The following is a 22870-nucleotide window of genomic DNA, read 5'->3' as shown; positions in this document are numbered from 1 at the left end:
CCATTTGAGTTTTTGATTTTCTTTTATCCACACTAAAACAAGTAGCTGTATATTTCTTTGTCCACCTGGATGATTTGGTTTAATTTGTTTTATTTAAATGAAACCCAGCATTGTTTCCAAAGTTTCTGCCATATTCCACAAAACAAACCATTCATAGATTATAACAGGCAACTTGAATCTTACCTATCTCTGATTAACTTTCTCATAATGAACTCAAATAAGGATTTCTTAAATTCCAATGTTTGATTGTGTTATTCATAGAGCAAGGCAAATAACAAATTGCTAAATATTTGACAATTGTCTGAAAATTGTGGTTTCCTTATTGAGAATTGTTTTGTCACTCAAATAAGTTTTGTATCTCATTGCTTAATAAACCATTTTACATCTTAATTTAGAGAGTCCTATGTTCATTCAAATACATATTTTAAATATTACTCAGTATTGGTGGGGATATTCTGTGATCTCTGTTTTCTTTAGAGGCAGATAGCTGGCTCGGTAGATAGAGCACTGGGCCTAGAGTCAAGAAGACCTGAGTTCAAATCCAGCCTTACTCATTTTCTAGCTGTGACCCTGGAGAAGTCAATTGAAGTCTGCCTACTTTGGATTCCTCAAGTGTAAAAGAAAAAAATGGGCATAATAATAAAGCCTACCTCTTTGGGTTGTTACAAGATCAAATGAGATATTGTAACATGCTTAGCACAGTCCTTGGCACATAGTAAGTGCTTATTAAATACCAGTTCTCTTGCTTTTTAAAATTACATACATCAAGACTTTGGAATCTGGCTGTACCAAATACAGTGTCCTAGTTCTAACAGACATCCTTCTGCTATCAGCTGCCAAATAGCTAGTCAATTAACAAAATATCTTACTTTAATATAATATATAACTATATTCAAAAAGGAATCAATGAAGAATATTTTTTAGGGATACTTTAATCTTTTATAGGCAGTACTAGATGGCCATTTAATTCTTTCCAAAAACTAAATTTTCATTTAGAGCATTTAAAATGTAATAATAAAAAATAATATAACCTATGGACAGATAGTTTAACATGGTTAAATGACAGATTATATTAGCTAGAACTAGACTGTTCACAGCAAAACTCACTCAGGCAAGCTGGCATTAGGCCCAAAAAGCTTATGGAAGTGTTCAAACAGGGAGTGGAAGAACCATCTGTCAAGCATATTGTAGGAGGAACCCTTCATTTGGAGACCTCAAGGTTCTTTCCAAATTCGAACATATCCTAACATCTTAATCCAAAATCAGACACATTCACTTTTTGACAGAGGAGGATTTTTGTTTGTTTGTTTTAAAACCAAACTCTGGACTAGTCAGTCTACCTCAGAAAATAAAGGAGGAAAGTCAGCTGCAGATTTGGAACAATACTATGAAGAAAGATTGTGCTTTGATGGAAACGACGTATCTGTATAAATCAGGAATATCACCTATATTATTTTTATTACTGTCGTTGTTGTTGTTGTTGTTGTTGTTAATAATATGGAAGCCACTAGGCAACCTAAAGGCTAGAACTCTAAGTTATAAAAATTTAGCTTAATTGAGCTCAGTGTACAAATAAGTGATGAGTTAGTTATTTTATTAATAATGTGAAGCCATTTACACAACACTTTGACTTTCAACACTGAGACCAGACAAAACTTTTATCATTCGACCTTGTTTTTCTCTCTGCAGTTCAGCATTTCTCTCTCTCTCTTTTTTTTCCTCTTAGCCTATAATGCCAGGAATCATTCCAAACCCTATTTCTGTCTCTTGAAATTCAACTCATCCTTTAAGATCAAGGTCAGTGTCACTTTCACCCAGATGCCATCTCTGATTTTCTATACTCCATTCCCCAAGCCAAAAGTGATTTCTTTCTGTCCTCTGAACTCATACCACTAATTATGTACCTTTCCAGTTCCATGTTGCATAATATTTATTTTACTGAATCATATAATTCCTCGAATTAGAGAAGTTTAGATTTGTAAAGTACTTTGGCGGCCTTCCAATGTACCACATACATGCTATAATGTTAGAACTCCCTTATGACATACTGTACCAGTGGTTATCCAACCTTTAGTTTAGGGGACCTCTGAAGTAAGAAAACCTGCTGCCTCCAGAGTCAATTCATTTTAGGTTTGGACAGCTCTAATTCTTATGTTTTTTTTTCTTTTTTTACTGCTATCAACCCTGAATTTGACTCTTTACAACTTATGTCAATTGTTCCTGAGACCAAAACAAGAGAAACATCCTAATTCCTCTTCCACATGATCATTGTTCAGTATTTGACCATCCTCATCCTGCCCTTCTCTTCTCCTCCTGCTCCAGGCTAAAGATCAGCTGATCTTCATATGACATATTTTACAAATGTCATATAATATCTTGTATATTTCATCTTACCTATGGAATTCATAAGATACTAGATATAGAGTTGGAAGGGGTCTTAAGGCCATCTATCACAAATCTCTTGTTCTATAAGTGAAGGCTCTGAGTATCATAGATGTTAAGAAACTTTCCAAGGGAAATATAGACTATGAAGTCCTCAAAGTCAGGGGCTACATAAATTACTTTAGTATTTTACCTTATTACCCTACTAAGTTCCCTTAGTCCTAGCACTTAAAAGTGTATCTACATAGTAGATATATTAAAACATATTGATTAAATGAATTAATATACTTGAATGACGCCTTCCATAACACCTAGTACATAACAGGCATTTAAATACTTATTGGTCTGACTTATTAACATGGCCTCCTCAACAAGGCTAAAAATTATTGTCATCCTAATTGGTTGAAAGAAGTTTCTTCAGATTAACTTTCAGACTCACAAAGAAATGACATGCTTTACAGTAACTGTTAAAGATTTTTACCTTTTCAGGAACAACACTTTTGCCATCCCAAGCATAACCTCTCTTGGTAAAATAGTTGACAGTGGCAAATTCAATCAGTGCTGAAAACACAAAGGCATAACACACTGCAATAAACCAATCCATGGCTGTGGCATAGGCCACTTTGGGAAGAGAATTTCTGGCACTGATACTCAGGGTGGTCATAGTAAGGACAGTTGTCACTCCTGGAAGGAAAAAAGAAAATGTACACAAAAAATGCAAAGAAAACATTTATAATATTTATCTATCAGTAGAGGGTGGTTATACAGGTTTATAGAGTGAGAACATATTTTCCCATTTATTCTATTTTGGGGGAGATAGATTTTAGGCTGAGTGAATATTGCTGTAATCCTGCTTCTAGATCTGGAGTAAGAAGACCTAGGTTTAGACCCCATTTCAGGTGTTTACTTTCTCCATGTTACATTCTGTTTGACTTTGGATAAATCACCTGCACTCTCTGGCCTCAAAGTCACTATGGAAAGCTATGGAGATGCAGACAGAAAAATTTGATGCACATTTTGTTTTTTTAAATTATGTATTTTATTAAAATTTCCCAATTACATTCAAAAATAATTTTAATTTTTTTTTAAATTTTGTTGCAAATTGTTTCATGCCCCTCCATCACCTCTTAAGAAGGTAAGCAATGTGATATCAATTATACATGTGAAGTCATCTAAAACATTTTCATATCAGACATATTACAGAAGAAAACACATAAAACAAGAAAAATAAGGAAAGTTTTAAAAACAAAGTATGTTTAAATCTATACTCAGCAATGCAATGATTTAAGATAATTCTAAAAGACTCATGGTGGAAAATGGTATCTATATCCAGAGAAAGAACTATGGAGTGTGAATGCAGATAAAGCATGCTATTTTCCCTTTTTTGTTGTTTTTGTTGTTTTTTTATTTGTTTTTTCTTTCTCATTTTTTTCCCATTTTGTTCTGATTCTTCTTTCACAATATGAATAATGTGGAAATATATTTAATATGGTCCTATATGTATATCCTATATCAGATTGCTTGCCACATTGGAGAAGGGAGGGAGAAAAATTTTGAACTCAAAATCTTATAAAAGTGAAAGTTGAAAACTAAAAATCAATTAATTAATTAATTTTAAAATGAGTTAATAAATATTTATAGGGGCTACAGTGTTTGGGAAAATGAGATTTTTTTTTAAATGGATGAGAATTTTATAATCTCCTACATTAAGGGGAAAATGATCTTCAACTTATGGATTTATACCATTGGTTGACATATTTGATAAATAAAAATCTACACCCAGGGTTCACCAATTTTTTCTCTGGAAGGGTATAGCACTTTTCATTATTGGTCCTTTGGAATTGTCTTGAATTATTGTCTTAATCAGAGTAGCTAAGTCTTTTACAATTGGTCATGCTTACAATATTGCAAAGCAGAATAGATTTTCTAGGAATTTCTAATCTGTTATAAAATTTTCTTTTGTTGCTTATAACTCACATTATATTGGCCACAAAACTGCAATATGGAAAGTTATTTCAGGATACAGATCATGTCATGTGCTACTCTTCTAATCTCAAAAATCCTAGATGGTAAGGAGGGATAGATACTTTCTGAGTTGAATCAGTGCTAAGTACCTAATAAACACTTTTAATTACAACCCACGCATTCCTGGTTTAGTCTACATCATGAGAGCTGGTTCTCTTCTTTTCTGACCCTCCTCTTTTTTTCCTTTCCCTCATGGCCTATTTTGGAATATATATATATATGGAATTGATTCCCCTTTTTACCAACACTTATTCTATATTCAAAAATGTACATGAAAAACTGATTTAATAGTAATAGCTTCCATTTATGTAGTACTTTAAGGCCACACAGCTCTTTCTATAAAGTATCTCATTAATGAGAAAAGCATAGAAACTTATTCATGTTTCATTAACTTGAAACCACCTAATGCTAACTATTAAGATGACTATGGAATAGCAGTGGTTTAAGAAAGAAAACTGTTGGTTACTAGTATCTGCTATCAGATGTTAACTTATGGGAAGCAGGGGCCATAGGTAAGTCATTAAACTTTTCTGGACCACTAGATCTCATTTATAAGAGGAAGGAGTTGAACCAGAAGACCTTGAAGGTTTCTTATAGTTTTAAAGTGATGATCCTTATGACACTAGATATAGGAATAATAACTTGGGCATTGAGACTTTCCTGAAATCCATGGAACATATTCCATATTTCATCAACTATTTTTTTTACATTCTATCAGTTATCTCTACCAACTATCATGATAACTGTATTCATATCATATAATCAATTCCTGTTGTTGTTTATGTCCACCGTGCTTAGTATTAAAGGATGATCAGCAATTCAGAAATAATGCACTTAGACATCATGGTTGTGAACCAAATTCTTAAACCTCCTTAGGTGTCAGTGACTCTCCTTCCCTACCCTGTTCATACCCTGTATATATACATATTTACACATATACATACACATACATACACATGTATATCTATATATATACACATAGTATGCATATACAATGCACATATGCATGTATATTCATGTATGTATAGACAATTATACACAAAGACAAACACATGTTCATTTTGTTTTTCTGCATATAATGTAAGTTCTTTGAGGTTAGGGATTATTTCATATCTGATATACAGTGTAGATACATGATAATAGTCACTTAATTTTTATTGATTGACTGATTAAATATATATCCATTAGTTGATAGAAGATACAACTAACAGGCTTTGGTTTTAGAATTTCTATAGTCATATTTATAATACTTGATAATTCACTAATTGATGAGATCAAGTTCAAATAAATAATTTATATATGTAATGGATGCAAAATTTAAGGAATTTTTGCATTTTTTGTGTAGTCCATAACCCTTCAGTCAGGGCTTAGTTTAAACTAATATACTGAGTTCAAAGTAAAAAGATAAGAAATATATTGCTAAGTAAATGTTAAAGGCATAAAGGTCTCAGAAAAAAATTTGTATTTGGGATTTTGTTGAGGGCAAAGCATTTGAAAAGAATGCATCTTGATGTTTAGAAAATCTTGACTACAGCTGGTTTTGCTATGTAGTTATAATCACCAAAAGGGTATGTATCAGTCAGAGAAAAAAAAGCCTTTGGAAAGTGTTATGACCAAAGCTTGCTACTTGTAAAACACTGAAAAGCTGAAGAGACTTCTCTCCAGAGAGGGGGAAACAACACCTTCACAGGCGATTTTTTTCCTCAACCTTGCCTTTATAATTTCACTCTTAAAATACACACACACACACACACACACACACACACACCCCAAATGTGTTTGGTGTTATGGCTTTTGAAATCATTAATGAGCAAAATGTCCTGATTCAATGCATCTTTTAGGGGTTTGTCTTCAACTCTGATAAGCAGCTAAAGTACTAGTTACATAACAGAAGGTAACAAAGGTGGGTTGAAAGAAATGCTTGAACAGCTACATAAAATAACAATAATAGCATCCACCATTTTTAGAGATAACAGTAATAGCATCTAGCATTTTTAGAGCACTTTAAAGTTTGCAAAGCATTTTGCAAATATTTTGTCTTCACTACAGCCCTTGGAGGTAGATACTTCTACTAGTATTTCCCTTTTGCAGATGAGGAGATTACTGAAGGAGATAGAGGTTAAGTGACTTGGTAAGGGTCACACAGCTAATAAGTGTGAAATTGAATTTAGACACAGGTCTTTTTTACTTCACTTGCGTTACTTTGGGCACTATGGTTATTCTTATTATTAGGGACCTGATTCTCCATGATGACAAGAAACTGAGCACTAAAGTAGGATTTTCTCTTGCTTAGAAAACATGATACAGGAGAAGAGATCAGTGCATATACTAATATGCTTCCAACTCCCATAGTATATGAATATGAATATTTAAAATTGAACATTTTGGCTTTTGTTTGTAATTGTGGGATCTGGAGTAATTTTATGTTTCCATTTAGATTTGTACTAAGGCCATTATTCAGGATGAATACATGAATTCAAATCACATGTTGAGTGCCCTTGGACGAGTCATTTCTGATCTACATTTCTTCATCTGAAAAATGATCTTCCAGTTATAATTTTAGGATGCTAAGACTTACACTGTGCCACTTATTAGTTGTGTGACCTTGGGCATATCACTTCACTTAGCTATGTTCCGCTTTCCTTTCCTCATGTATAAAGTGAATCTCATAATCCCTAACCTTTTATCTTCAGAGGGTTATTGTGAATACCAAATGATTTAAGTTATGTCCATTTCAGAACTGTACCTATGCCAGGATATCTAGGAATTATGCCCAGTATGCCAATCTAGGAAGGTACATTTCAACCTTGGGAATTACTTCTTCTACATGGAAACCAAATCTCCTTGTCCATTATATGATGCTATCCTATACTTTCTTCTGTCCCAGGGTCAACATAGCTAGGGTCTCATCATAATTGTTCCTCTATCCAAATAATTTTCTCATAACCCACCATAGAGGTATTAGGTGAACTATCTGGGAGACAGGCTGTTATCTTTCCTGGTCCAACTGCACCCACAGTACCCACAGGGCTCTCCTCTATGCCACCAGTTCCTCCTGTCACACTATTTTCTGCACCACTTCTCTAAGCCTGGATATTTTTGTCCAAAGTGGAAGAATTCTTATTGAAAATGTTTTGAAAATTGACTGCAAAGTAAAATTCAATAGCATTTATGAGTGTTAATTTTTTGAGGTTTTTTAAATCATAATATGATAATGTGGAAATTTTTTTATGTTTAAAAATAAGTAGTAATCATTATATTTCTTCATATAGCTATAGAGATGCTGTTTTGCATAATTGTTTCTAAATATGTTTAGATATCACACATTAAAATAATTTTATTATTAGAATTATGATTTACCTCTGTAAGAGGACCTTATTATTTAACTGAAACTTGAGGTGATTATTTTCAAAAGCAAATGCTGCTTGGGTGATGTGAAAAAATATTGCTTATCTTTCTCTGTTGTCAAATTCCTACATTTTTCTATAGTCTTTTTCTTTATTATTAAAGGATTGCATATACTTTTGATATCAAGGTAACAACATTACCTTTTTCACTCTTTCTCTAGGTACATATGAATGAGATTTAGATATTTATCTTGAACTTACCAAATACAGTTCTTGCTGGGACTGACTCTCTGTTGAGCCAAAAAGAAACTTGGGAGAGAATAACCGTCATTATACAGGGTAAGTATGTTTGAATAACAAAGTAGCCAATCTTTCTCTTCAAGTGGAAATGGGTGGTCATGACAACATATTCCCCTGGAAACCAATAAAAAAGAAATGGTAAGATGTGGCTTGCTCCAGAGATTTTTTTTCTTCTTCTGAGGTTCGCCAACAGCAGATGCTGATAGTATTAGCACACCATGAAAAATCTTGTTCACCTTGAAAGAAAACCTCTTTATGGGACAAAACAAAATTTCTAATGTCAAGACATCAAGATAGTTGATATAAACAAAGCATTAAATTATCTCATATAGCATAATTCAACTCTAGGACAATTGCTTTTGAGTTTTTCAACGTATATTATCATATAGCTGGATTTAGAGCTGATAGGGAACTTGTAGATTGCTTAATACAGCTCCTTTGTTTATGAATGAGGGAACTGAATCATAGAAAGATTAACTTATTTGCCCAAAGTCACAAGGTTAAAAATAACTGAACCAAGATTCAAACCTAGGTTCTATAATTCCAAATTTAGTGTTTTTTCCACTATACCATATGGGGCTGGGGTGGAGAGGTGTATGTAATATATGATCACTAAGATTCAATTCAAGGTCTAAGATTTATGATTCTATATCTCTTATGAATAGACAAATCAACTGGTTTACATTATAGTATAGACTGCTTTTTAAGATACAATTTTCAATTTCATGTCCCCAAAATTTAATTTAGTCTCCTAGAATATAGTCATCTTTCTGTGTGGAAGGACGGAAGTTTAAGTAAATAAGCATTTATAAATAACTTACCATATGTCATCCACTGTCATAGGTGCTGCAGTATAAAGACAAAAAGAAGACGGTCCCTGCCCTCAAGTAGCTTATATTCTACCAAAAACGGTAGAAATACAAACACATGATGCTCCTAAAGACCGAACTTCAGGGAAGTTTATTTTTTAAATTATTATTCTTTAATTCTCTGTATTTGCTTCTGTACCTAAAAGTTAATTGTTTAATTTAGCAACACTTTATAAGGAAACTGTTAGGCCAAAAGAATGCCTGCTTCACTTTGGATATCTGGTGTGAAATTTAAACTCAGGGAATTTAAACATATTTGAAAAATTTTAACTTAATATCATTCATTTATTACTACTTGGGGGAGAAGAGGGTTCAATGAATGTTGCCCACCCTACCAAAAGTTAGCATTTGTTCAGAAATGTAAGTCAGACTAAGATAGCCATTGGTTTGACAACAAGGAGAAAGGGTTCTAGTCCTGGCTTTGTCACTATGTCACCACAGACAACCTATTTAACCTCTCTGAGCCACAGTTCCCATAGTTGTGTAAGAGATTTTGACTAGATAATCTATAAGTTTCTTTTTAGCATTAACTAATATTATTTGATTCTAATAATTTTCTAACTGTTTGCCTGATTGACACATTACATAGGAAATATCTACTCACTGATCTTATAAAAGCAAAAAGAGCCATGATGCTTTGAGTTGATAAAAATGGCACAACTTTGAATAAAAATGCAGAAAATCACATTCCTCAATTCTTATCCCTTGCCATACATGGTATAGTGCATATTTCTACAAATTTACAGGTTGAGAGAGAGAGTTAACAATATGATACCTATATATATATATTTATATAGGCAGATATAGTTGTAGATCAGATATAGATAGATATATAGATATAGACATATTCCTAAGCATTCCCTTGATCACTGCCTAGAAAATGTCGCCAACTCCAAGGATAAATCATGTTTCATTCAATGCTAGAAATCTGTATAGCCTCTATTTTCATCCTTTGATATTGTAAATGTGACATTTTAAGAAATATCTCCAAAGGAATATCACTTTTGAAAGATCTGAGAATCTATTATCTGACATTATGCTCTCTTTACAAATGACTACCCATCAAACAGAAGTTGCTGGGAAGAAAGAACAGGAGCCCATGCAACATTTCACAGACATTGGCCTAAATTATTAATGATGCAGGGAAATTCAGGATCATTCTTTTTAAAAATAAAAGAAAGATAACAACAGATATTTCCTTGTTGTATCAATTAAAATACACACACACACATACACATATACACATGCATCCTAAATTGGATTGCTGAAAAACCGTGCCTAGACCATTAAGTGTTTATACACCAAGCATGGAAAATGCTCTTTTCTCTAATTCAACAACTAAGAGAAAATACTCATTCAAATATTCTTATGCAACATCTATCTCTGAGGAAACTTCTGAAAAGTAAGACTATAATTGATGTTACAATATGAGGTCAAGGAGAGTGATTGAGAAAAAGTGGGAGCAATTATTTTTGTTCAAATAATTAATGCATTGAAACTAAGGTTCTACTGTTCCGTATGTAAGCACCTGTAGGACTTTAATCCTGCCTCATTTTCTTCATCTGTCAAATGAGGATAATATCTTCAGTCTTATGGTAGATATATATATATATATATATATATATATATATATATATATATATATATATATATATATATATATATATATATATCTTACCAAGTTGTTACTAGTACCCAAAGGAAGAAGGAAGAGAAGAAGAAGAAGAAGAAGAAGAAGAAGAAGAAGAAGAAGAAGAAGAAGAAGAAGAAGAAGAAGAAAAAGAAGAAGAGGAAGAAGAAACTGCAAGTTTGCTTTGAAAAGCTAAAAGTTCCAGTTGTACAACAGTAAAAAATGAAAGGAAGTATATAAAAGCTTAAACACATATTATCTTTTCATGCACCTTTTGCATTACAATTACTTGTATACATTATATCTTGGTGTCTTATACTGTCCCCTCTCCCATAGCTTTTCATCTCCTGTTTTAGTCCCAGTAATAAAATTAATGCTAACATTAGTTCTGAAAAAGGTTGTTAATCAACTGCCCTATGGATCAGCTTTTGATCTATCCCTATGACTACTCACACTGAGACTTTTTTTCCTGGTCACCACTCTTCCAAGCATATTGTTTCATTTTCTAGTAGACTGTATGAACTTTGAGGAAGATAATGCCTCAATTTTTGTAATACTTGACATATAATAAGCAGTTGTTGGATTTTTATTAAATTCAATATTTTATTCATTCATCATCTACTAGAATGTAAGCTCCATGAGAACAAGGATAGTGTCTTTATTCATTCACTCAGAAAAAATTCAGTGCCTATTATGAATGTTCACCACAAAGCACAGTGGGCCGAGAGGGAAGCAGAGGCTACAAAAATAAGAGTCTTTACCATTTTGGAGCTTAGAGTAAAGCACACACACATACATGCTAAAAAATGAATTATTTCTTCTTGTTTTCTGTACAGCATTTGTAATTATGTTGCATGACTGCAAATCATGGAATACTACAATCTCTAAAGAATTTGAAAATCATACGAAAAGCAATTTAAAATCACATAGTATGATCGAGAAAGCTACAACATATTACAAATAAGCAAAAACACAGAAGAAACAATGGTAAAGGAATTTATCATAGAAATGTGTGAATAGGGGGAAAGTAAAATTTAGACCCTATTGATTGGGGAATGGCTAAATAAAGTTTAGTACATGAATGTAATGGAATATTTTGCAGTAAGAAATAATGAATATGATAAACCCAGAGTAGAACAGGGATAATTATATTCAGTGATACCAAATGAAGTCAGTAGGATGAGGAAAACAATATACATGATGACTACAACATTTTACAATGTAAAAAGAAACAGCAGTAACATTAATAAAACTGAGATGTGACACCTCAAATTCTAATGGTGAGATTGATTCCCAAAGAAGATGTATGGGAAGGTGGCATTTCCTTCACAGAAGTGCATAACTATGACTATGGAACATTGCATATATATCTTCTTTCAATACTGGTTAGGTTTTCTGAACTACTCTCTTCCCCACACTTTGTTGTTTTTGTGCTCAATTACAAGGGACACCTATCTGGAGGGATTCAAATGCAATAGAAAATAAAATGGGAAATTCGGGTGATATAAAAATGAAAGACATCAATAAATATTTTAATAGTTATTCAGATTGTACCTGGGAACACAGATAGATACCTTATAGAGAGTGCAGGCTGGACACTCTATGTGCTACACTGATACTTGTGTGATGTTAAGAGGATGCCAAAAAGGCCTCCAAAATAGTCAGTGAACATGTTCTGATAATTTTATGGAAGGACATGAGGAAAACTGTCTCAGTAAATAAAGGCACAGATGGCTTGTGCTCTTCTTTATTAGAAGGACCTGTATCACTGAGACCATAGTTCCATTGGACAATTGCATGCACTTCTCCATGTCTAGCACAGTATTCTGCCCATAGAAGACAATTAATAAATTCTTTTTGAATTGAATCTGCAAGTATGTTACCTTTTTTTTTTCCTGTAAAGCCTTAGAAATACCTTTTCCCTTGATAGTTATTTTTTGGCTTAACAATAACCTTAGCCAGAAGCACATAGACAACCTCAGTACTGACTAATAATGTAAATCAAGAAGGAAGAATTTTTTTTCCTCAAAAAGTTTGGGATATAAGAAAATGCATGACTAGTTTAATAGGGTTAACTTCAAAGAGGACTGGCCTGGAATTGAGATGACCTAGATTCTAGTCTAGGACTGTCACTAGCATTAAGACCTTTTACAAATAACTAAATCTCTCAGTTCCTCCTTTTACTCATCAGTAAAATGAGTAGATTTGGCTGAAATATGACTAAGGTCTCTCCTAGACTAAGGAGTCTTTAACTATGAATATCTCACAATACTGTGAATGTAGAATAGACGGAGGCATACCTACGTAGGGGGTAGTAATGCATCACACTATAGTAAGGTTTTATTTGGCTACTTAAAGCAGCCACAGATTCTTGTAGTGAGAAACACTAAAGAAAACACAATGCTTGCCTTTATCTTTCTACTTTCTCTCTTCCTCTACCTTCAGATACAATAATTATGATAAAAATAATGAAATAGTTAACATGCATAGTGCTTAGAAGTTTTCAATGTGTTTTAAATACATTATTTCATTTGATCCTGAGAAGACTGCAGGTAGGTGCTAAATTATCCCCATTTTGCAGATGAAGAATCAAGAATCAGAGAGATATAGGGAGACTCATCAAAGATTTCAAGCTGCATCCCTCTGTATATTTCCTGAGGTACTTCAAGAACTTTCAAATCTATGTTACAACATTATATTAATCTAGATTGTAGATTAAAAGCAGTATGACATTGTGGATAGAATGCTAGATTTAGAGCCAGGCAGACTTGGGTTCCATCCCTTCTCAAACACTTATTAGCCATTTGTCATTGGATAACTCACTTAACCACTCTGAGCCTAGGTTCACATATCTGTAAAATGGTGATAATAATACCACTGACCTGGAAAGGTTGTTGTGAGTATCATATGAAATAATGTGGTTTGCAAACCTTAATCCACAACATGTAAAATGTTCTATCATGACCATCATCATTATGCAGGGTAACAAACTTCACATTTTACTGCTGGTTAATGAATAGAGTTTCAGTCACAGAAGGTGGTGATTGTGGATCATAGTTGCAAAACGATGAAATTCTAAAACAATTTTTCTTGGAGTCTCACTAGATTATATTGGTCTCTGCAGTGGGGACCAGTACTCATGTGCACAATTTGAAAACTGTGATCACCCCTGATTGGTGCATTCCTCAAACATAGTTCAGGACAGTACTTAATCTGCCTCTTAAAGAGGAGTACCAGTTTATACAAAAGGAGATTCAAGAAGATCTTTTATTAGGGATTGAAATCTGGAGTAACTCTGTGACCTGTTTAGCCTTGATCTGTAAAACAAAAATATTGATTCAGATGGTCTAAAAGTCTCTTCCAACACTAAAGCCTATGACCCTGTGGTCTAAGGATTAACAGCTATATTTCTGATAAAATTCTTTCCCAGTACCAACCCAAATTTCTAATATTTTAACTTTTTCTTCTAATATCCTTAGTAAAGGACAGAAAACACCAATTTGCCAATATATCTTAATCAGATCATGGGATATTAGAGAGGTAAGGCTTTTTAGAGATCATTTAATTTAAGCCTCTTGTTTTCCTGATGAGGGAACTTGGGCCCACAGAGGGGACATGTCTCTCCTAAAGTCACAACTAAGTTCATACTCCCATTTTACTTTCTCATTTTCCCACAATCAAGACCCTCGTAGGAGTTACACTATTCAATCTTGTCTTCTCTGTACTGAATGATCCTGGGGCTTTTAATCTTTTCTTCTAGATCTTATTTTCCAGTCTTATGATCACCTCTGTGGCTTTCACCTACAATCTAAGAGCTTTGATTGGGAAATAGGCAATGATCTGGTATTTAAAGGACTGAAGCTGTAATAGTGGAGAGAAAACACACTAAATTAGGAGGAGAAATACTCCATTTCTACTAATGGGTCTGCTACTTATCAGCTGTGTTACCCTTGTCAAGTTACTTCCCCTCTGAGCCCTAGCTTCTTCATCTGAAAACCAGGGAGTTGGAATAAACATCCTCTAAACGGTTTTCAGTTTGGGCGTTCTATGCAGTATCTTAAGTATTGTGCTTTTAATTTTATTGTGGCTCTTGTTACTGTGAATGTGCTCAATTCAATAACTGGTTTAAGTCAACCACTTGTTCTAGATCCAAAGATGATATATCAGGCTTTTGTATCAGTTACAAATCCCTTCATTTCAAGTTGGTGGAGGATGAATCAAATTTTGGTGAATATATTTCATTTGGAAGCATAAAAAATCTTATGTTTATTTTTATTTTGAAACTTTTCTCCACATTTCATTTTTCTGAATTCCCCTCATTTCTATTTCGTTCACTAGGTTTCAAAAATGGTGCCATCCTTATGATTAAACTGAATGAACTATAGCTTCTAATAGCCCCAAGAGTACTGAAGATATCATGAAAATCAGTTTGGGAAATATTCACTTTATTTTTTATTATATTTATTAAGCATTTTAAGTACTTATTAAATTCACTGTCTTCCTTCCTTCCTTCCTTCCTTCCTTCCTTCCTTCCTTCCTTCCTTCCTTCCTTCCTTCCTTCCTTCCTTCCTTCCTTCTTCCTTCTTTCTTTCTTTCTTTCTTTCTTTCTTTCTTTCTTTCTTTCTTTCTTTCTTCCTTCCTTCCTTTCTTTCTTTCTTTCTCTTTCTTTCTTTAACAGACATAATGTTTCTGCTAAAAAATACATTTCAAACTGCACATATTTTGCTTTATATATAAAGCCAAAGACTTAAAAATTACTTTGCTTGGTGATTATTATATTTTGAATTAAAATTCTAATTAAATAGATTTTATAATGGTCAATAGGGCCATGCTATTTTTTTTATCACAAAAAAGAGATAGCAGGTCATAGTACAGACGTGACAGTCCTGAGAAATGAAACACTTTTCCTATCCTTACCACTGTTTGTGTATGGCTTTAGGCAAGATCTGGGCTTCTGTTTCCTTTGTAAAATGAGGGGTTAAGAGTAGATGATTTCTGAGATCCAGCTTTAATAGTCTATTGCAGACCTATACAACCTATGGTCCATGGGCCACTTGCAGCCTGCCAAAGGATTTCAGGCAGCCCACAGAACTGTAGGGTTACACACTGTGCACTCTGTCCTATTTGTCACGTGACTTGTGGCAACCAACACATCATTGGTCTATCTCTAGTCTAACCTATCTGCAGCCTGAAGAAGTTTAGCCTATTATAATTTTGGCCCCTACCTACTGCCAAGTTGTGCAAGTCTGATCTATTGCCTTATAATCTAAGAGTGCTGGATACTTAAGAAAGTCTCATTTATTTATTTATTCAGCAAGCACTGATTATTCATCTACCACATGTGAGATATTGTATTAAGTACTTGGGATTGAAAGAAAAAAAAAAGAAATAATCCTTGCTCCTAAGGAGCTCACATTCTACTTATACAAAGCAGGAGCCCTATCTTCAGGTTGTCCCATGTTAGGGATGGAAACTGGACCATTTTTCTTCAGCTGTAGTATTTTGCACTTCAATATCTGCACTGGATAACTGACCAGAATGAAATCCTATTTAGAAATCTGCCCTCTCAGCAGATACATTCAGCATATAGAAACAAAAATATAACATTTATTGAGCACAAAGACTGCTGATTTTTAGGGCAAAACAATACTTTGCAAGTTGCAGATGATTTCCATCTAAATGGAAGTTTGAGTCTTTCAAATATTCATTTGTCTTCAATAGGGTTGCAACAGCAAATGTGATCTTTAAAAATTGTAAGTCATTTTAAATTCAACTTTTTACCATCCTCTTTTTCATTAACTCAGAAAATTTTAGAAGAGTTTTAAATAAAAATTAACCTTCACTTGAAAATGAAAATGGCCTTTTCTTCCTCACCTGGCAGTTTGTCTCTACTGCATTTTTATGAATACTCTTCATTAATTTGACAGAGAATAAATGAAAAAGCACTTATTTGCCATTATATGATTTATTATGGTCCAGGGATTATGTTAAGTGCTGAGAAAACAAAGGAAATAAAGTGACCCTGCACTCAAAGAAGTTATATGGAAGAGGAAAGGAATACATTTTGGATAAACAAATCAATTCTTAACTTTTCCACTGCACTTAGTGGTTACTTAGTTAATGAGCTCTGATACCAATGAAGAGGGATACATCAATCCTTATCAAAATTAAATGTTGGAAAGGCAAGTCTTCCTTTCTGTAACATTTTTTATTAGAATCATTTAAGTAGTATTGTGATTCTTAGTACTTTTTTGTTTTGGTGAGGCAATTAGGGTTAAGTGACTTGCACAGGGTCACGCAGCTAGTAAGGGTCAAGTATCTGAGACTGGATTTGAACTCAGGTACTCCTGACTCCAAGGCTGGAGCTCTATTCACTATGCCACCTAGCTGCCCCAGTATTATGATTCTTGAAGTAGTCTTTGATGGCCATAACTCTTAAAGATTTCATTGTGTTAAAACTTCTACTGGTACTTGGAGAAGAGTAACATAGCTTTTCAAAATACAACAATAATGACAATACTGCTGCTGCAGCAGTATTTGTATTTATATAGGGTTTTGAGGTTTGCAGAGTGCTTTACATATTTTTATCTTGGTTGGTCCTCACAACTCTGAGAGGAACTATTATTATTCTTATTTTACATCTGAAAAAATACTGAAGCTAAGAGATATTAAGTGTCTTTTTCACAGTCACACAGGTAATAATTGTCTAAGGCAATATTTGAACTCAGATCTTCCTGACTCCAAGTTCAGCATTCTATCCAGTTGGCTATATTTTTCAGTTTGGGATTAGGGGAAGTTTATGATCTGCTATTTTTTTTTCCTTTGGATTATACGAACATGCCCCTGCTTAAGTATTTTAGATAGCTATTTTATTCAACTTTAAGGATCCATGATTTTGTGACCCCTCTGTAACTTAGTTTCCTGATCTGCACACTGTGATGATGTCTCAGGTGCCTCTCATCTCCTCTAACATAGATTTCTCTCCCTCTATGCTTTGCTTCTCGCAACTGAAAAATTTATTACCCTATGAGCTTGTTGGTAATGACCCTTTTCAAATTTAAGTAGGTTGGCCTATATAGGTGACTCATAGTCCAGCCCTGGAGCTGGTAATCAAAGCCTTTACAATTTGATATGGCTTGCTACAACTTTTGATCCATAGATAGATGTTGTCATCACCAACAAATATACCACCACCATATTCAAGAATCCAGATATTCTCTTATCTGGCCATAATCTTTTGGCCTTCTACCTCTTCCTCTGCCTTTCATTACCAGACACTATTCTTTATCTTTACCAAATCATCAGATACTTAGATGGCTCAGCTTTCTTCCAGACTGTCTTCCCTGCACTAACCACTCTCTGCTCTTTTCTCCATCTCAACCTCTTCGTGAATCAGTTCTATTTTGTACTATCCTTTTCTCTTGAGTCCCTGGACCCCTTTTCATATCACCTATTTCACCCTGCCAAGGCTCAGCCTTTGATGGCTGCCACCATCTATCATCTTCATTCCTGTATATATGTTGTTGAATGTAGGAGGAGAAAATTGTGGAACTATTCTCATTGATCTACTACAAATTTATGTTATGTAACCTTAACTAGGACCTCGCTGATGTTAGGTAATCTTTCCAAAGTTCTCCTATCAACTCACTATCCCATTCTCCACAGTAGCACTTCCAAACTTATTTCCCTGCTCAAACTTTCTGTGGCTCTCCCTAGCAATTTTTCTCTTAGATTAGAACCTTGCATCATATTTCACAGATGAAAAAAAAAAGTTTGAGACTATTCACCAGGAGTTCCCTCTTTTCCTTTTTTCTTTGTCTAGTATCAATTAGATGACCTTCTGCCACTATCTCCTCCTTCACCCCTGTCTTACATGGTGAGGTGGCTTTATTCTTTACCAAGGCTAAAACTCCACCTTTTCAAACTATCTCATTCCGTTTTTTCTCCCTTAGGAGACTGGTCCCTCTGCCATCTCCATTCCATCATTTATCTTCATATCTCTCCCTATCTACTTACCCTTCCCCCATTGCCTATATGTCCATGTTATCCCATTCTCAACCCCCCCCCTCATTTTAGTGGTTCCATCCCCATTATTTGAGGAGTTCCATTCCTTCCATCCCCAGTAATTCCTTTATCTTTCCAGTCCTTTGGGGACAAATTCTTTGAAAAGGCTATCTACAATAGGTACTTCCACTTTCTTCTCACTCTCTTATTAACCCCTTAAAACCTAGCTTCCAGACTGAGCAGTCTCCTAAAGTTGTTCTCTTCAAAGTCACCAATGATCCCTTAATTGCCAAATCCAATAGTCTTTTCTAGATCCTCATTTCCCTTGACCTTTCTGTACCCTTTGCCACTGTCGATCAACCTTTTTTCCTTAATACTCTCTTCTCATTAGGTTTTCAGAACACCACTCTCTCCTAGTTCTCCTCTTACCTGTCTGACCACTCCATCTCAGTCTCCACTGCTGTATCCTCATTCAGGTCACACTTTCTAAATATAGATATACCACAGGATTCTGTCCTGATCCCTCTTCTCTTTTCCCTCCATACTACTTCACTTGGTGATTTCATTAGCCTTCATGGATTTAATGACTACCTCTATGCTAATAATTCTGAAATCAAGCTATATTTCTCTAAATTTTTTTCTGACCTCCAAGCTCAAACTCCAATTGTTATTCATACATCTAGAATTGAACATCTAGTAGATATTTTGAACTCAATATTTCCAAAATTGAACTTCTTAACTTTTTCCTTAACCCCCCCCCCTTTCCTAGTACTGTAGAGGACAACACTATCCTCCTAGTGCCTTAGGTTTGATTCTTGGGTGTCATCCTCAACTCCTCACTGTCTTTCATTCTCCATATCCAATATGTTGTCGAGGCCTTGCATTTTTACCTTTGCAGCATCTCTTGAATATATCCTTTTTCTATTCTGATACGGCTGCCATGAAAGTTTGGGTATTTATCACCTCACATTGGGATTAATGCAATAGCCTGCTGGTAGGTCTGTCTCAAAATTCTTTTCTCTCCAATCTATCCTCCATTTCAGCCATCACAATAAATATCCTAAAGTACGGATCTAACTGTGTCACCGTCCCCTATATACACTCAATACCAATAGCTCCAAAACATCTCCATAATCTATACTCCCCTCCGCCAACACACACCTTTCTCATTTTCTTATATCTTACTGCCTACCACTCTTTGATCCAATGACACTGACCTCTTTGTTGTTCCATAAACAAAGGACTCTATCTTTATGGCACTTCTCTGGATATTCTCCATGTCTAGAATATTCTGTCTCCTCATTGCCACCTTTTGCATTTCCTGAATTCCTTCAAATCTCGTCTATAATCCCACACTCTACAGGAAACATTTTCTAATCTCTCAATTCTAGTGCCTTTTTTCTGTTAATTATTTGACATTGTCAGGAAATGAATGACTGTACGTTAGTAGAATTTCCAGATAAGTATACTCCTTTTAACTGTCATTAAAAACTAAATATGTTTTATAGTAATATATCTAAACTTGACTACTCCCCCAAATACCTACATAGGAGTCAAATGGTTCTTGATGATTATCAAGTATTGTATTTATTACACTGTGAAATATTTCCTACTTCTAATCTGTTCTAGACTAAATTTGTTAAAATTGTGTGTGGAGTGAAAGGAAGAGGAAAGGATGGGAATAAGTCTTTATATAGTGCCAATTATTTGTCACATGTTGTGCTAAGGGTTTATTTATTAACAAATATTATCCAACATGATACTCACAATGTCCCTATTTTATATTTTATATTTTGAAGAATATTTTATACTTGAGGAAACCAAAGAAAAGAAAGGTTCAGTGACTTGCTGAGATTCACATATCTATTGTGTCTGAAGTTGAATTTGAACTTAGGTCTTTCTGACTCCCAATAGGGTGCTCTATCCACTGTGCCACCAGCTACCTCTAGTGTAAAAATTTTTACTAAGACTTATATGTAGAAGGAACAAAGTATGGTACTTTTGGAAATAGAAAGAATGCTAGAATATTTTAATAAGCTTGTGTTCTACTCTTAGTTCTTTAATTAACTAACTATGTGATCTCATGAAAATCACTTTATTTCATGGACCTCAGTAAAATATAATGATCTCAAGGGTCACTCTGTGACCTAAAAGTTTACGACTTAATCTTTAATATATAGATTTTATGACATTTATTTTAAGCCTGATTGTTTTCTTCCAGGTTCATGGTCATCTATTTGGGAGGTAAAATTGATAGATAAATGACTATTCAAAAAGTAAATTGTCACATTACTTGACTTACACTTGGAATGGTGTTTGAGAAAGCATCTGGCTATGGACTGACAATCCTATATGCAAAATTCATCACGATATTATTGGTTATTTAGAGATGAGAAGTGAATGTGGATACTCAGGCTTTATCTCATGTTATGTGCTTGCATTTATTCATTCACCATATATGATTTTTCCACCAGACTGAGAAGTGCACTGATAATTCTCTTCAATATTTAGACTCTACTAAGTCTTGTTGTCTACTGAACCAAAAGAATAACCTGACTCTCATCAATATTTACTTAATCTGAGAATCATATCATAATTCATTGGTTAGCCTTCTATCCTTCTCCTAATTTGTCACTAAAGGGAGCTAGCAAGGGAATTTCTATCTTCAAGAGCACTGGTTGAAGAAAAACAAAGGTACTCTCCCCTTTCAAGGAAACTCAATTGGTTTTGTATCCAGGGAAAGCTCTATAGTAACTAAACATCCTCACCTTCTCCCTACTTTGGAATATCTCCACGTAATTAATAAGTCAAATTTGTTTCCCAAGCCCAATAATTCACTGAATTCTGCCACTTCTCTCCTATTCCCCAAACCCATACTGAATTGTCCAAGCTACTACTTGGTAATATAAATAATAAAATGGGCCTTATTCAGTTCATTACCACCTCCATGATCTTATATTTCTTAAAAATTTCCAGAATAAAGTCAATTTCAATCAAAAGATTCATAGCATGTTGGAGTAGAAAGAGAACTTCATAGCTGTCTAGTCCAACCCTATTCTTATTTTTTTCCCCAAATGTAAACACTGAAATACAGAAAGAAGTAGCCTTACACTAAGTCACAGTATCATAGATTTAGACCTGGAGAGGACTTTATGGATTATTGAATTCCACCCATCTCATTTCACAGTTGAAGAAACTGACTCAAAAAAGGGAGGGCACTTTATTAAGGTCATACAGTTAGAGAATAATAAAGCCAAGATTTAACTCAAAGTACTCTGTCTTTATATCTAATCTACTATGCTATAGTATAGCTCATATATGGGCAAGATGAAGACTGAAAACACCTCTTCTGGCTCCTATTCTAGTGCCCTTTTCACTATTCTGTCATGTGATGTGGTTACAACCAAATATATTCATATGTCATACACAAGCACTTATTAAGAAACAAGTATGTGGGCTCAGATTTGTACAATCTAGTCACTGCTCAGATTTTTACAATCCAGCCAATAACTCACAGGTGCTCAGATTCCTTAAGAGTCTGGCCAATATGGTGGATCTTTAATAAACATTGTCTTTGGCTGCAAAAACCTTGGGTCAAATTCTTTCAGGCTGGACCTATGTGTTGTGATTTTGGGGTCTTAGCACCCCTAAATCCCTAAACCTCAGCATTTTGATGGCCCATACGGGGAAACTGCCTTAACCCCAAGTTCTTCTCAGCCAAGACTGGAAGGTATGTAAGCCTCCTCCCCCTCCTTTCTTGCTCTGCAGTTGGGGTCACTCTCCAAGTACCAACACTTGTAGGTGCTTTTCAGGTAGACAGTTTCAAGGCTGTGTTGTGCTCAGCCTGACACTCTCAGGCTATCGGTCCACTGGGTCAGTTCGAGGCCATGGACCTGGGTACACCTTCTGCAGCACAGAGGAAAAGGACAGATGCTCTGTCTGGAAGTGTATGCCCAATTCACTTAGTGTTAGGGAACTGGGGAAAACTGCAGTTGCTTTTTGGTTCCCTGAGGCTTACTTACTCTCTTCTCTCTGCACCCCTGAATCCTTCTTCATGGAGGTTACAGTGAAAAGTTAGAACAGCTAAAAGTATCTTGGCAGATTCTGGAGGTTTTGTGACTGATCATTAAGGAGTTTTGAAACTCCTCCTTACAACCCTGGTCACTCCTTTCTCTCACTCCCTTCCCTTGAGTCAAGAGGGTATCTGTTAATCCCTCTCAGAGGAAAAGAGAGTTGCACCCTTTGCCCCTCACCTTTGATTTTCCCCTCCCCCAATTGGGAAAGGAAAGAGGGAGGAGGAGCAGCAGCTACAA

At 34.7% G+C, this 22870-nt stretch overlaps 1 protein-coding gene across 3 annotated transcripts in view; it reads right to left on the bottom strand.

Moving 5' to 3' along the window:
• Positions 1–22870, bottom strand: part of GABRA1 (gamma-aminobutyric acid type A receptor subunit alpha1) — a 71872-nt gene that overhangs the window by 1255 nt on the left and 47747 nt on the right. For all 3 annotated transcript variants that reach the window (XM_020992416.2, XM_020992418.2, XM_020992419.2), the window contains exons 8-9: positions 8016–8168; positions 2864–3066 (exon numbers count right to left, since the gene is read on the bottom strand). In XM_020992416.2, the coding sequence (XP_020848075.1) occupies positions 2864–3066; positions 8016–8168 (356 nt within the window). The remainder of the gene's footprint in view (positions 1–2863; positions 3067–8015; positions 8169–22870) is intronic.

The sequence above is a fragment of the Phascolarctos cinereus genome, unplaced genomic scaffold, assembly GCF_003287225.1.
Source record: "Phascolarctos cinereus isolate Bilbo 61053 unplaced genomic scaffold, phaCin_HiC Scaffold_2;HRSCAF=192, whole genome shotgun sequence".
Classification (NCBI taxonomy): domain Eukaryota; kingdom Metazoa; phylum Chordata; class Mammalia; order Diprotodontia; family Phascolarctidae; genus Phascolarctos; species Phascolarctos cinereus.
The sequence above is the reverse complement of the archived record's forward strand: the minus strand, read 5'-3'. Positions and strand labels throughout refer to the sequence as shown.